We start from the raw sequence: 15,432 nt of genomic DNA, 5'->3' as shown, positions 1-15,432 counted from the left end.
TATGCATATTATTATTAGTATTGAATAGAAAACACTCTGGAGTTTCTAAAACTGTTTGAATGATGTCTGTGAGTGTAACCGAACTCATATGGTAGGCAAAATCATGAGTTGAAATCAAAACAGGAAGTGAGAAATCTGAGCTTTGTATGTATTTATTTTTTTATTTTACTAGGCAAGTCAGTTAAGAACAAATTCTTATTTTCAATGACGGCCTAGGAACAGTGGGTTAACTGCCTGTTCAGGGGCAGAACGACAGATTTGTACCTTGTCAGCTCGGGGGTTTGCAACCTTCCGGTTACTAGTCCAATGCTCTAACCACTAGGCTACCCTGCCGCCCAGATTCCCCAATGAAATCCCCTTGAGATATTAATGATGTTGCACTGCCTAAGGGTTCCACTAGATGTCAACCAATAATATACATTTTAATGAGACTTCTATGGTGTTGTGGGAGTGAATGAGAGCAGAATGCATCAGGTGTCTATCAAGCAGCCATTTTCTGATCACGCTTATTCTTCATGGTACCCACTTGCATGCCATTGCTCATGAAGACAGGAAGGAATTCTCCGGTTGGAACTTTATTGAAGCTATATGTTAAAAACATCCTAATGATTGATTCTGTACTTAGTTTGAAATGTTTCTTTGACCTGTAATATAACTGTTTGAAGTTTTTGTCCGATGTAACGCTGACCAGAATGAGCGTTTGGATATGTATACCAAACGCGCTAACAAAAGAAGGTATTTGGACATTATCGAACAAAACAAACCTTTATTTTGGACTTGGGATTCCTGGAGTGCTTACTGTTGTAGATCAAAGGTAAGGGATTATGTTGACGTCAACATGGCGGCTATTGTGTCAAATTTTTCTGAGCGCCGTCTCAGATTATTGCATGGCTGGCTTATTCCGTAAAGTAAAAAAAAAAAAAAAGACACAGCGGTTGCATTAAGGAGAGGAATATCTATAATTCCAGGTGTATAACTTGTATTATCATCTACATTTATGATGACTATTTTGTTGAATGATGTGGCTATGCAAAATCACTGGATGTTTTTGGAACTAGTGAATGTAACCTCATATTTTGATAAATATGAACTTTATCAAACAAAACATACATGTATTGTGTAACATGAATTCCTATTAGTGTCATCTGATGAAGATCAAAGGTTAGTGATTCATTTTCTCTATTTGTGCTTTTTGAAACTCCCCTCTTTGGCTGGGAAAAAAATGGCTGTGTTTTTCTGTGGCTATGTGGTGACCAAACATAATTGTTTGTGGTGCTTTTGCTGTAAACGCATATTTGAAATCGGACACTGTGGTGGGATTAACAACGGGAATAGCTTTAAAATGGTATGAGATACATGTGTGTTTGAGGAATTTTAATTATGAGATTTGATGTTTTGAAAATGGCGCCCAACACTTTGCCTGGCTGTTGTCATATCGCTCCCGTTAATGGGATTGCAGCCATAAGAAGTTAATGCAACCCCCTTGTCAGATTTCAAAGAAACTTTACGGAGAAAGCAAACCATGCAATATTCTGAGTTCAGCCTTTAGACAACAAAGCAGCCAAAAAGATACCCGCCATATTGGTTAGTCAACATTACTCAGAAATAGCATTTTAAATATTCACTTATCTTTGATTATCTTCATCAGAATGCACTCCCAGGAATCCCAGTTCCACCATAAATGTTAAACATCTTCTGTTAGGGCGTTTGGTAAACAAATCCAAAAGCACGTTCAGGTCGCGCCGAACGAAAAATTCAAAAAGTTCCGTTACAGCCCGTAGAAACATGCCAAACTAAGTATGGAATCAATCTTTAGGATGTTTAACATAACTTAATTAATGTTCCAACCGGACAATTCCTTTGTCTGTACAAATGAAGTGGAACATACCTATCTTTCACGTGAGCGCGCCAGACAGAGGCTGTGGCACTCTGCCAGACCACTCACTCAGAGTTCCTTTCGATGGAAACAGTAGTGGAGATGGTAGTAAGTTAAGTTCCTCGGCATACACATCACAGACAAACTGAATTGGTCCACTCACACAGACAGCATTGTGAAGAAGGCGCAGCAGCGCCTCTTCAACCTCAGGAGGCTGAAGAAATTCGGCTTGTCACCAAAAGCACTCACAAACTTCTACAGATGCACAATCGAGAGCATCCTGGCGGGCTGTATCACCGCCTGGTACGGCAACTGCTCCGCCCACAACCGTAAGGCTCTCCAGAGGGTAGTGAGGTCTTCTTGAGGGTAGCGAGGCAGCTTCTATCTCAAGGCCATCAGACTGTTAAACAGCAACCACTAACATTGAGTGGCTGCTGCCAACACACTGACTCAACTCCAGCCATGTGTATGTGACAAATAAAATTTGATTTGATTTGATTTAGAGTAGAATCCTCAAAACAGGTTCTAAAATACTGTTGACATCTAGTGGAAGCCTTGGGAAGTGAAACATAACTAATATCACCCTGTATCTTCAAATGGGGGCTGAGTTGAAAAACTACAAATCTCAGATTTCCCACCTCCTGGTTGGATTTTATCTTAGGTTTTTGCCTGCCATACGAGTTCTGTTATACTCAGACATCATTCAAACAGTTTTAGAAACTTGAGTGTTTTCTATCCAAATTTACTAATTATATACATAGTCTAGCTTTTACGGCTGAGTAGCAGGCAGCTTAATTTGGGCACGTTTTTCATCCAAGCTACCCAATACCCCAAAGAAGTTAAGAAATGTATGGTCATCAGCTAATGCCGTGTTTGATATGAAGGGGACACTCCGTGCTTCACAGCTCTGGGAATAAATACCTAAAGAAAGGAGCTCATACAGTGCTGCTGGGGTAATGGTCCCACAGACAGACACAGAGACAGACTATTGTCATGGTGGCCCCAGTGTGTAGGAGTAAACTATTCAACAAGCACGGTCACACCCAGCCTGCCATGACATGTTTATGATCGAGTCCGGGAGAAAATATTTTGAGATTTACACGAACTTTTCTTCGCCCTCCCCCAACAAATAGACTAATGACAGTGGGCAATCTAGACCATGGCACACTGATAGACAGAAACACATGAGCTGGTGGGCTTATTAATGTGAGTTCTCACAAGGTTAGAAGATTAATCACATCAGGAAACAGAGGGGCTTGTATGAAAACAAAACAGAGCATGCTCAGATTGCCTCCATCAACCCCCATACATTGGCATGACATCTCTTATGCATTGTCCCAAACAGCCTATTAACATGCAACACCAGTGGAATAAAGCAGAATAGACAAGAGAGAAATGCATTTATTTGACTAAAAAGACAGCTCATTGTATATGGCTCAATTTTCAAGGGCTGGTATTTCTAAGAAGTGATACACATTAAATATTGGACAACACTCATGCAAAACAGCCTTTAGTTAATTAAAATGTTTGGTTAAAGAACCAGGTTAGTCCTCGTTTTAATATTTGCTCAGGCCGAGATGATACCAGTATGGCGATACGTTAGTACCGTGGCAAGTAAACAAAACATGAAGCGGATTTAACTTATTTAGGAAAATAGCCCCAATGTTGGAAACAAAACATCATTATGTTGTCATCCAGAGTGATATTTATTTAATTTCTAAGCTATAGCACACAACTTAAATACAGCTGATTGTTAAAAGACCAAAGAGTTTGTCTGCGTCGTGTTTTCATTTTTGCCAACCCTAACCCGAAAATATTGCGATACTGGTATTATCGCATCCCTAGTAATTGCAACACTGACAGTTTACAAGAACCGATGTTAGAGTATGGCAGACACACCATGGTCCCTTCAGCTGTCAGACCACATACGACTCCAGTGGATTCATGGATTTTTTCATTGAAAAAACAAAACAAAAAAACAACTGTTACCATGGCACAGCCATGCCTCTTTACTTTCCTTTCCGTATCACACCACGTGTGTAGGGTCACTGCCCGGAGGAAGGGAGAGGCATGTGAGGACTGTGACCCCAGTGCTGAATATGCCAGCATAAGGAAGTGTTTTCATGACATAAAAAAATAATAACAGGGATAATTAGCAAGTCATTTGTTAACATAATTTCCTCACTTATCTCGCAGCCACAAAAAGTTCATGTAATATTAGAATATTCAAATCGAGAAACAATATAGGCCTATGCCTGGCCAATACAATATTTTTGTTTGCCTCGTCAATCCATTTGAATAGTGTTGCAAGTAGTCACTGACTTTGAATTAGTTGGCAGTGTAAAGGACTAGGAGGACTAACACTATTTGCAAGAGAAAATGTTGGCTACTCCTTATTTGTATATTGCTGGAATGCACCTGCTAGCCCAAAATTGCCAGAGCAGTCAATGACAAGTAGTGCATGTGGGCTTCATACTGTAAGCTTAGTCAATAGTATTTCAGTGAAGTCTTCATCCTCACTCACGGAGGTGCCAAGCTTGAAAGGCCAGATAGAACCCATTGACAGGAACAGAGGAAGTGGAAACAGCTTGGGTCATGATGACTCACCCTCCACATACATTAACATGCTGGGAAAAGACAGGTCGTTTGACAGGCAAGGGGACTCAGGGCTCCACCACTTGTTCTCCTGGTTGCTATTGCACCATACAACAACACTGTGTTGTTGAACGACAAATTTGTACCTTGTCAGCTCAGGGGTTTGAACTTGCAACCTTCCAGTTACTAGTCCAACACTCTAACCACTAGGCTACCCTGCCGCCCCAGCCTACAGCCCTGACAAGACATCCAGCCATTGTCTACTGAGGGGTGGAAACATGGCATTGTGGTGTGGACCAATGCCATGTCCACTGGTCCATGTGGCTAGCTGCAGCACTTGACCACTGAGGAGCTACTAATCCGATGGGCAGTGGTAGTAGTAGATGTTTTTGGGCAAATATGCTTTTGTGTTGGGTCTGGGAGCAACAGTGCTGTATGGGCAATTGTCAAGGGAGGAGTCTCAAATACCAAAGCATGATGTAGCTAGTAGGGCTGGGAATTGCCAGGGACCACACAATATGATATTAGCACAATATTTAGGTGCAGGTACGATATGCATTGTGATAATACACTGCAATTTTATTGTGATTTCAGGTTCCAAACATATCGCTCACTAGGTCTGCTGCAGAGAGACGAGAGCATGAGAAAATTAGTTTTGATCAGTCAGGGAAATAAAAGTTCTGAAAACATGTTGGCTCACCAGTTTTTTGTTTTTTTTTTAAATGGAGAACAAGCTATACGATGTAAATGCCAGAGTTTTGGCACAGGTACAGCCGACTATCTCTAGCTGACGCTGCCTGCAGTAGCAAAATAAAACAATTGTAACTAGGGGTGCACAATATCGGCCGATATTAGCTAAAAATCGGTAGGGGCCTGAAGTCTAGTTTAATGCCAATGTTAAAAACCGATGTCAAAGCAGCCGTGCATACCTACAGTGGGGCAAAAAAGTATTTAGTCAGCCACCAATTGTGCAAGTTCTCCCACTTAAAAAGATGAGAGGCCTGTAATTTATCATAGGTACACTTCAACTATGACAGACAAAATGGGGAAAAAAAATCCAGAAAATCACATTGTAGGATTTATAATTAATTAATTTGGTCACCTACAAACAAGCAAGATTTCTGGCTCTCACAGACCTGTAACTTCTTCTTTAAGAGGCTCCTCTGTCCTCCACTCATTACCTGTATTAATGGCACCCGTTTGAACTTATCAGTATAAAAGACACCTGTCCACAACCTCAAACAGTCACACTCCAAACTCCACTATGGCCAAGACCAAAGAGCTGTCAAAGGACACCAGAAACAAAATTGTAGACCTGCACCATGCTGAGAAGACTGAATCTGCAATAGGTAAGCAGCTTGGTTTGAAGAAATCAACTGTGGGAGCAATTATTAGGAAATGGAAGACACACAAGACCACTGATAATCTCCCTCGATCTGGCGCTCCACGCAAGATCTCACCCCGTGGGGTCAAAATGATCACAAGAACAGTGAGCAAAAATCCCAGAACCACACGGGGGGGACCTAGTGAATGTCCTGCAGAGAGCTGGGACCAAAGTAACAAAGCCTACCATCAGTAACACCCTACACCGCCAGGGACTCAAATTCTGCAGTGCCAGACGTGTCCCCCTGCTTAAGCCAGTACATGTCCAGGCCCGTCTGAAGTTTGCTAGAGAGCGTTTGGATGATCCAGAAGAAGATTGGGAGAATGTCATATGGTCAGATGAGACCAAACTTTTTGGTAAAAACTCAACTCGTCGTGTTTGGAGGACAAAGAATGCTGAGTTGCATCCAAAGAACACCATACCTACTGTGAAGCATGGGGGTGGAAACTTCATGCTTTGGGGCTGTTTTTCTGCAAAGGGACCAGGACGACTGATCCGTGTAAAGGAAAGAATGAATGGGGCCATGTATCGTGAGATTTTGAGTGAAAACCTCCTTCCATCAGCAAGGGCATTGAAGATGAAACGTGGCTGGGTCTTTCAGCATGACAATGATCCCAAACACACCGCCCGGGCAATGAAGGAGTGGCTTCGAAAGAAGCATTTCAAGGTCCTGGAGTGGCCTAGCCAGTCTCCAGATCTCAACCCCATAGCAAATCTTTGGAGGGAGTTGAAAGTCCATGTTGCCCAGCAACAGCCCCAAAACATCACTGCTCTAGAGGAGATCTGCATGGAGAAATGGGCCAAAATACCAGCAAGTGTGTGAAAACCTTGTGAAGACTTACAGAAAACGTTTGACCTCCGTTATATACCCTTTGTTGGCAATGACAAAGTATTGAGATAAACTTTTGTTATTGACCAAATTCTTATTTTCGACCATAATTTGCAAATACATTCATTAAAAAAATCCTACAATGTGACTTTCTGGATTTTTTTTCTTCTCCATTTTGTCTGTCATAGTTGAAGTGTACATATGATGAAAATTACAGGCCTCACAGCTTTTTAAGTGGGAGAACTTGCACACTTGGTGGCTGACTAAATACTTTTTGCCCCACTGTACATTTAAAAAAGTATCCCAAACAATAAGGGGATTTGCTGAACCTATATTATACTGGAAAAATTCAGTTAAATTATTTTGTCTTAGTTAAAAATAAGTTGTCCTCCAGTATACTTTGATTACATTTCCAATATCCAAATCCACATGGAAAATCTATAGGAGTTATGTGAATGCCAATTAGATGATGATCCGATCACATTCCGTCTCTTATTGAAATGTTTTTAACCTTTGAAGCAAGAGAGAAAGAGACAAGAAAGTAGTCAAGATGACTAGCTTGATTAAATCTCCATGTATCTCTCACTAGGTCGGGTTTTTTTAGTCTCCAAATATCCGCTATTTTTAATGTGTCCAAAATATTTGACTTCTTTAAGGGCACGGTGATGACAGTTTGTGGAGTGATTACCTTTCCGGTCCATTGAGGTACATAACACTGTTATAGTCTCCTAACATAATGATATACATATCTATTTTATATATTCTCATCCCATTCCTTTACTACTTTCCTTTACTTGTGTGTATTAGGTTGTTGTGGAATTTGTTAGATATGACCTGTTAAACACTGCTGCGCTGTCAGATCTAGAAGCATAAGCATGTCGATACACATGGTTAGCAGATGTTATTGCGAGTGTATGTGACCAATGCAATTTGATTTCAGTGTTTTTCAACCTTTCAAACACACACACACACAGCAACGCACCCATTTCCTGTCATGACCCGTTAATCTTACAGTGCATGTTGGTGATGCACACCCTACTCTGTATGCTCACCATGGGATGGAACAAAACGGAAACGGCTCCGCCCATCATGTAACAGTGTTTACACTACTGTAGCACCACACACACACACACACACACACACACACACACACTACAACCAGCTGAGGGCGGGAGTGTCTTAATTGAAAGTTCCAACCCTACACGCACTACAGTAAGAGTATGATTAAATGCAGCAGTGGGTTAATCATGGCGTATTCAGAGACTTAAATTAGAGAAGCAAAAAAACAATTGTCACATTTCCTCCTAAGGTGAAGAAATGTATTGCCTTGGGTATCAATTAGAGGTCGGCCGATTATGATTTTTCAATACCGATTATTGGAGGACTAAAAAAGCTGATACTGATCAATCAGTCGATTTTATTTTTTTTAACATTTGTAATAATGACAATTACAACAATACTGAATTAACACTTAATATAAAACATCAATTTAGCCTCAAATGAATAATGTAACATGTTCAATTTGGTTTAAATAATGCAAAAACAAAAGTGTTGGAGAAGAAAGTAATATGTGCCATGTAAAATATGTGCCATGTAAAAAAGCTAACGTTTAAGTTCCTTGCTCAGAACATGAGAACATATGAAAGTTGGTGGTTCCTTTTACCTTGGAATATTGAAGTCTCATGTTAAGAGGTTTTAGGTTGTAGTTCATTTAGTATTTATAGGACTATTTCTCTCTATACCATTTGCATTTCATATACCTTGGACTATTGAATGTTCTTATAGGCACTATAGTATTGCCAGTGTAACAGTATAGCTTCCATCCCCCTCCTCGCCCCTACCTGGGCTCGAACCAGGAACACATCGACAACAGCCACACTTGAAGCATCGTTACCCATCGCTTCACAAAAGCCGCAGTCCTTGCAGCGCAAGGGGAATAACTACTCCAAATCTAAAAGCGAGTGACGTTTGAAACAGTATTAGCGCACACCCAGCTAACTTGCTAGCCATTTCACATTGGTTACACCAGCCATTAGGCTGATAGGCTTGAAGTCATAAACAGCGCTGTGCTTGCGAAGAGCTGCTGGCAAAACGCACGAAAGTGCTGTGTGAATGAATGATTACGGGTCTGCTGCTGCTCAGTCAGACTTAATTCTAACATAATAACACACAAATACGAGCCTCTGGTAATTAATATGATCGAATCCGGAAACTATCATTTCAAAAACAAAACGTTTATTATTTCAGTGAAATACAGTTAGGTATTTTATCTAACAGGTGGCATCCCAAAGTCTAAATATCCTTGTTACATTGCACAACCTTCAATGTATGTCATAATTACGTAAAATTCTGGCAAATTCGTTCGCAATGAGCCAGGCATCCCAACCTGTTGCATATACCCTGACTCTGCGTGCAATGAACGCAAGAGAAATGACACAATTTCACCTGGTTAATATTGCCTGCTATTGGATTAGTAGTTATAACTAGTGATTATGATTGATTGTTTTTTTATAAGATAAGTTTAATGTTAGCTAGCAATTTACCTTGGCTTCTACTGCATTCGTGTAACAGGCAGGCTACTCGTGGAGTGCAATGGTTAGAGCGTTGGACTAGTTAACTGTGCGGTTGCAAGATTGAAACTCCTGAGCTGACAAGGTGAAAATCTGTCGTTCTGCCCCTGAACAAGGCAGTTAACCCACAGTTTTCTAGGCAGTCATTGAAAATAAGAATGTATGTATGTATGTATTTTTTAATAATCGGAAATCGGTGCCCAAAAATTCCAATTTCCTATTGTTATGAAAACTTGAAATCGGCCCTAATTAACAATCGGCCATTCCGATTAAATCGGTCGACCTCTAGTATCAATACTACGTCACCACTAGACAAACTTCCCTGAATTTCGTACATGGGGCCTATTTGTTTATAGCCTGAACATAAGGCTACACCGGAAACATGGAAAGGATGCCCTTGAACAGGGGGAATCCAATTAAGCAATCTCTGGCCTTGGTTGACAATACACCAGACAATAACACTAGCATTTTCACAAACTTGGAAAATGCACCGAAAATAAGAACGTTGACAACAAAGAGGGTGAGATGGGAGAGTGCTGGGGGGATTGAGAGAGCTGCCTGCCAGTAGAGTGCACTTTATCTGATTGGATGAGTCAAGGAAAATCCTTTGTGGACACATACTGTATGAAGTGTGATACCAATAGAGAAAACAAGATCCAAAGTTAGGCATATTTTGCCCCTGTTGACTTCTTATGGAAAAGATTGGGGCAGCCTTCTCTGTCAAGAGCTTTCAGGGGCAAATATGGAAAAACTTGGGACACAAAGCCCCTCTGACCCCGTGTATTTCTGACACTGACATTGCACATCTTGAATATGGTCAAAATTTGCCTTTGTGAGTGTGAATATACTAGAATGCCGCTCTGCATGCTTCAAACTAACAAAATACAATATTAAGTGTTTATACACTGCTCAAAAAAATAAAAGGAACACTTAAACAACACAATGTAACTCCAAGTCAATCACACTCTCTGTAATCAAACTGTCCACTTAGGAAGCAACACTGATTGACAATAAATGTCACATGCTGTTGTGCAAATGGAATAGACAACAGGTGGAAATTATAGGCAATTAGCAAGACACCCCCAATAAAGGAGTGGTTCTGCAGGTGGTGACCACAGACCACTTCTCAGTTCCAGTGCTTCGTGGCTGATGTTTTGGTCACTTTTGAATGCTGGCGGTGCTTTCACTCTAGTGGTAGCATGAGACGGAGTCTACAACCCACACAAGTGGCTCAGGAAGTGCAGCTCATCCAGGATGGAACATCAATGAGAGCTGTGGCAAGAAGGTTTGCTGTGTCTGTCAGCGTAGTGTCCAGAGCATGGAGGCGCTACCAGGAGACAGGCCAGTACATCAGGAGATGTGGAGGAGGCCAACAAACCAGCAGCAGGACCGCTACCTCCGCCTTTGTGCAAGGAGGAGCACTGCCAGAGCCCTGCAAAATGACCTCCAGCAGGTCACAAATGTGCATGTCTGTTCAAACGGTCAGAAATAGACTCCATGAGGGTGGTATGAGGGCCGACGTCCACAGGTGGGGGTTGGGCTTACAGCCCAACACCGTGCAGGATGTTTGGCATTTGCCAGAGGACACCAAGATTGGCAAATTTGCCACTGGCACCCTGTGCTCTTCACAGATGAAAGCAGGTTCACACTGAGCACGTGACAGACGTAACAGGGTCTGGAGACGCCGTGGAGAACGTTCTGCTGCCTGCAACATCCTCCAGCATGACCGGTTTGGCAGTGGTTCAGTCGTGGTGTGGGGGGGCATTTCTTTGGGGGGCCGCACAGCCCTCCATGTGCTCGCCAGAGGTAGCCTGACTGCCATTCAGTACCGAGATGAGATCCTCAGACCCCTTGTGAGACCATATGCTGGTGAGGTTGGCCCTGGGTCCCTGGGTTAATTTTGAGTGACTCCAAATCCAGACCTCAATGGGTTGATAAATTTGATTTCCATTGATAATTTGTGTGTGATTTTGTTGTCAGCACATTCAACTATGTAAAAGAAAAAAGTATTTAATAAGTATATTTCATTCATTCAGATCTAGGATGTGTTATTTTAGTGTTCCCTTTATTTTTTTGAGCAGTGTATAACAATGTCAATTGTGGAAACTCATTGAAGTTCTTTGGACATGTGAGGGGAAATATATTACATATTTTTCCCACAACCCCACATTCTGAAAGGCTTTGCTATGCCTCCCTAACAAGCCACTGTGCATTACCAAAGCACAGGACTCAGTGCAACGCCTGATGGCTCCATAACAGTTATTTTCCACATACAAGCAAGGCCTTTCGGCAGTCTCTCTCGGTGTCTTGCTGACATCTTATCTCCTCTTGGCAAATGCTGTCCAATACATTCAAATGTCAGGGGAAGTCACACGCCCCATATAATGTGTGTGTGAAACAGCAGAATGGGAGATAATGAAGCTGGTGTGTGTAGTGCCACAGTGCTAGTGAAAAGACTGCATCAACAAGTGAAGAAAATATGATCCGTTGGAACATAGGGATGTTCCTAGTCAATTAACATGGTTGCCTACTCTACTTCCTCCTTAGAAATTATGGCTTTTGGATCAGTACCAACTAAAAATGTTTCTCTCAACAAGAACAGATTAGCCAGATCTCCTGCTTTCCCTCTATGAATAATTAATTTCCAACCCTGGAAACATATTTGAGTCAAAAGGGAAGAATCTGTTACCACAAACCCTAACAAATCATTAATATCCACCCATGATTTAAATGTGTACATGACACTGCAACAAAATTTCCCCATGGGGACAATAAAGTCAGTAAGTAATGAATCAAGCCTATGGTTTTAGGACAACATCTCACATTCATTATTAATTTGCGTGTGGCATCTGGTATTGAATTATAGATAACATAAATTTGCCTTTCCAGTAAAATGTATAAGATTATACACAGTGTACAAAACATTAGGAACACCTGCCCTTTACATGACATAGAATGACCAGGTGAATCTTGGTGAACGCTATAATCCCTTATTGATGTCACTTGTTAAATCCACTTCCATCAGTGTAGATGAAGGGGAGGAGGATTGTGTACCATTCAGAGGGATTTAAGTGCCTTTGAGCGGGGTATGGCAGTAGGTGCAGGCACACCGGTTTGAATGTGTCAAGGGTTTTTCATCCTCAACCGTTTCCCGTGTGTATCAAGAATGGTCCACCACCCAAAGGCCTTCCAGTCAACTTGACAACTGTGGGAAGCATCCCTGTGGAATGCTTGACACCTTATAGAGACCATGCAACTCAATATTAGGAGGGTGTTCCTAATGTTTTGTACACTCAGTGTACAATGATCGGATTCTCTGAGCATATAACCTAAGCCTAGAGGACATTAATTGCTATAGTGGTGACCAAGTTAATCCCAAACTCTCCCTTTGAACACAGATCTGTGCTTTTAAAATTGTGTTTGGAGTGGACATATCTTCTTAGTTTATGAAAGAACATTGTCATGGTCCTCTTAGAGAACTGTTTCCTCAGTAAACATTTGATTTCCAGTCACAGAAGGCAGTGCTGAGTCTGGGTCATATCCTCTTTTCCACAGAAAGCAAACATCATGGTGAACCATCACAGACTCTAGGCGGCATCCTCTCCAATCACACACTCAGTTGGCAGCAAACACTCTTAAGGACACACCAGGGAACATGTGCCTCACACACAGCTCTGCTGCTGCTCTGTTTAGTTCTGCCATTAGTCTGACATCAAAATTACTATCTGACCCAACATAACATTGGGTGAATCAATTCGATGCTGAAGGCATTGTTTAAAGCATTATTCTTTACACCCTTCAAATGAACCGTGATCAGACACGGTAGGGTAGGTAAAAAGAATGTGGCGTAACATTGAGTTGATTCACGAATCAAACCACATGAGAAGAGTCATCACCATAAGGACAGTTGAAGACAGGGGGGAAGAATGTACTTTTACAGTTTTAGAATTTGAGCGTATGTCCTAGTCCCTTGTATGGATTGGAGTCATTACTGTACTAAAAGACAAATAGGAAAATGAAAGGCTCAAACTTGGCCATCATGAATAACAAGTCAACAAACACCCATGATTAATGCAAATGAGTGGGAATATTAGCACACCAAGGAGAGCCATGAAACATGGTTCATTCTACTTTATCAGCTAATGAGAGTTCAAGTGGAATCAAACAAAATAATTAATTAGGATGATAAATTATGCACCAGTAATTTCAATATGGGGATTTAACGACACAATAACAATTTATGAGGAGCAAATGAAATCCAAGTCCTGATAATTTAAGCAGCCCTTGCCATCTCTGAAACACTTAATCTGCAGTGGAATGTTTCTGTTTCCATCGTTGAACAAACAGGACACCAGTTAGGAATTGCAGGGGAGCTCAATGCTCAGGGGAACACAAGGCCCACAGCAGCTTCGGGCAGATCAATTACTCACTTTGTGTTCACACACAAGAAAAAACAGACCATCAGAGCAGGTAAAAAAAAAGACCCGGCATATGTCTTTTATCCCATGGCAAACAGGTGAGGGAAATGAAAAATGCATTCGATGCCAGACAGATGAGGCGTATAGTCAACTCAGCGGTAGTCAGACCCAGATGGAGTGGGACCTTAACAGGGCGAAGAATAATGAAGTCAAACATTTGATGCCATGTTTATGAAATAGCCTACATGGGTCAGTAAAAGTCTATTCTAATGCACGCTACTACATCACAGGGGACATCCTGTCTATATGTGTCATGTTTTCATGAGGTCTGAGTGCTGAATGAATTCAAATCAGATTAGAATGATGAAAATACAGATCACAAACTACATGTAGCCTACCATATAAATAAAGTCATGTTTGCATCAGAGCCATAGAGATCTAGCTAGGCTGTGTAAAATACAAAAAGAAAAAAGTCAGCGAGTGGGCATATCATGAGAATGACAATTGTAATTTACAGTGTCACAATGTGTGATTAGCCTTTTCATTTCTGTTGAAATAGCTAGAAAATTCTGTACATTAGCATGTAATCACTTTGCCAGCAAACATCTATACAAATTAACTTGCTACTACACCAGGGGTTCCCAAACGTTTACTGCACAAGACCCTAAATTGACACTAGAATATACAGAGGACCCCATTTGGAAAAAGTATACTACCCAACGTTAGTGAATGCTGTGTTCATATTTACTCAATTTTAGGTTCTGTCGGATGTCCAGAACTATGAAAGTACATTCTAATAGCGTAAGAGGTCTTTAGTCGACACAAACAAGTTGTATTCTAAACCCAGTTGAAGACAAAAAAAAAGTTCTTAATTTGTTTGATAAGATCACTGTCTCAGGGTAACCCATTTCACGTTTGGAAACCACTGTAACATTACTAGACTCTCAGAACTAACAGTGCGTGACTGAAACTGCCGTGATGAGGACTAGTATGTAGATACTATATACAACTTTTAGTAAACATTACATTCTATATAGTTGAGAATGTCTTAAGAAAATTATCCATCACCGTTACATTCTTATTTCACTTCGGTGGACCTTTCGTAGGCTCTCTCGATATAGTCCGAGCTGAACCATAAATGTAAAAAATAAAAAAACAGGAGCTGGACCCCTCCCAGCTAGGTAACATTAACGCTGCTAGCCTAGCTCGCTTGCTACCATTTCCTCAATCCGATTAGCGAGCTAGCAAGCGATGAAACACTTTTCTTTCTGTATGAATCAGAATGCCCAAACTTACCTTGAATGGTCCATATGCCATTAAACAGCAAGAATTGAATCAAGACCATATCGATTAAATTCATTGTTAGTACATTGACACCGCGAATGCTTTACTGTTTCGATTTGCACTTCTTAAAGGCGCAGTCTGCGCTCTGTTTATGGCAGTACCTTCACAACCGCCTTTCACCGCTTGTCTCCAACCGCCTGACGTCAAGCGCAGGCAAGTACTAGTCCCTCCTACCTCACTAGCGCAACAAAACCTGTTTACTTTTATTTGATAGGGCCGCTTATATTTGTTGAAAACAATTAAAGTATAATAAATTCAACAGCGACAAGCCAAACCACTTTTCAATATCAAGTTAGCCTACAAATTAATTGTATTTATTGATTAGGATCCCATTAGACAACGCCAATGGCGACAGCTAGTCTTTCGACATATAACGAAAGATACATTACAGACAAAATACTTGACAATTTGCATAC

At 41.1% G+C, this 15,432-nt stretch overlaps 1 protein-coding gene and 1 long non-coding RNA gene across 3 annotated transcripts in view; both read right to left on the bottom strand.

Moving 5' to 3' along the window:
* Window positions 1-15,141, bottom strand: part of LOC135549149 (disintegrin and metalloproteinase domain-containing protein 10-like) — a 105,411-nt gene extending 90,270 nt beyond the window's left edge. For both annotated transcript variants that reach the window (XR_010456950.1, XM_064979197.1), the window contains exon 1: window positions 14,969-15,141. Coding sequence is in view for 1 of the 2 variants with exons in the window: in XM_064979197.1 (XP_064835269.1) it covers window positions 14,969-15,032 (64 nt within the window). In the remaining variant the exon portion in view is untranslated. The remainder of the gene's footprint in view (window positions 1-14,968) is intronic.
* On the bottom strand, window positions 13,371-14,121 carry LOC135549182 (uncharacterized). The gene is made up of 2 exons (XR_010456955.1): window positions 14,071-14,121; window positions 13,371-13,856 (listed from the first exon to the last, which is right to left on the bottom strand). It is a non-coding gene; the product is annotated as an uncharacterized LOC135549182 (long non-coding RNA).
* Window positions 15,142-15,432: the final 291 nt, after the last annotated feature.

This window comes from Oncorhynchus masou, chromosome 1 (genome assembly GCF_036934945.1).
Source record: "Oncorhynchus masou masou isolate Uvic2021 chromosome 1, UVic_Omas_1.1, whole genome shotgun sequence".
Classification (NCBI taxonomy): Eukaryota; Metazoa; Chordata; class Actinopteri; order Salmoniformes; family Salmonidae; genus Oncorhynchus; species Oncorhynchus masou.
Note: the sequence above shows the minus strand (reverse complement) of the source record. Positions and strands in the feature narration are given on the sequence as shown.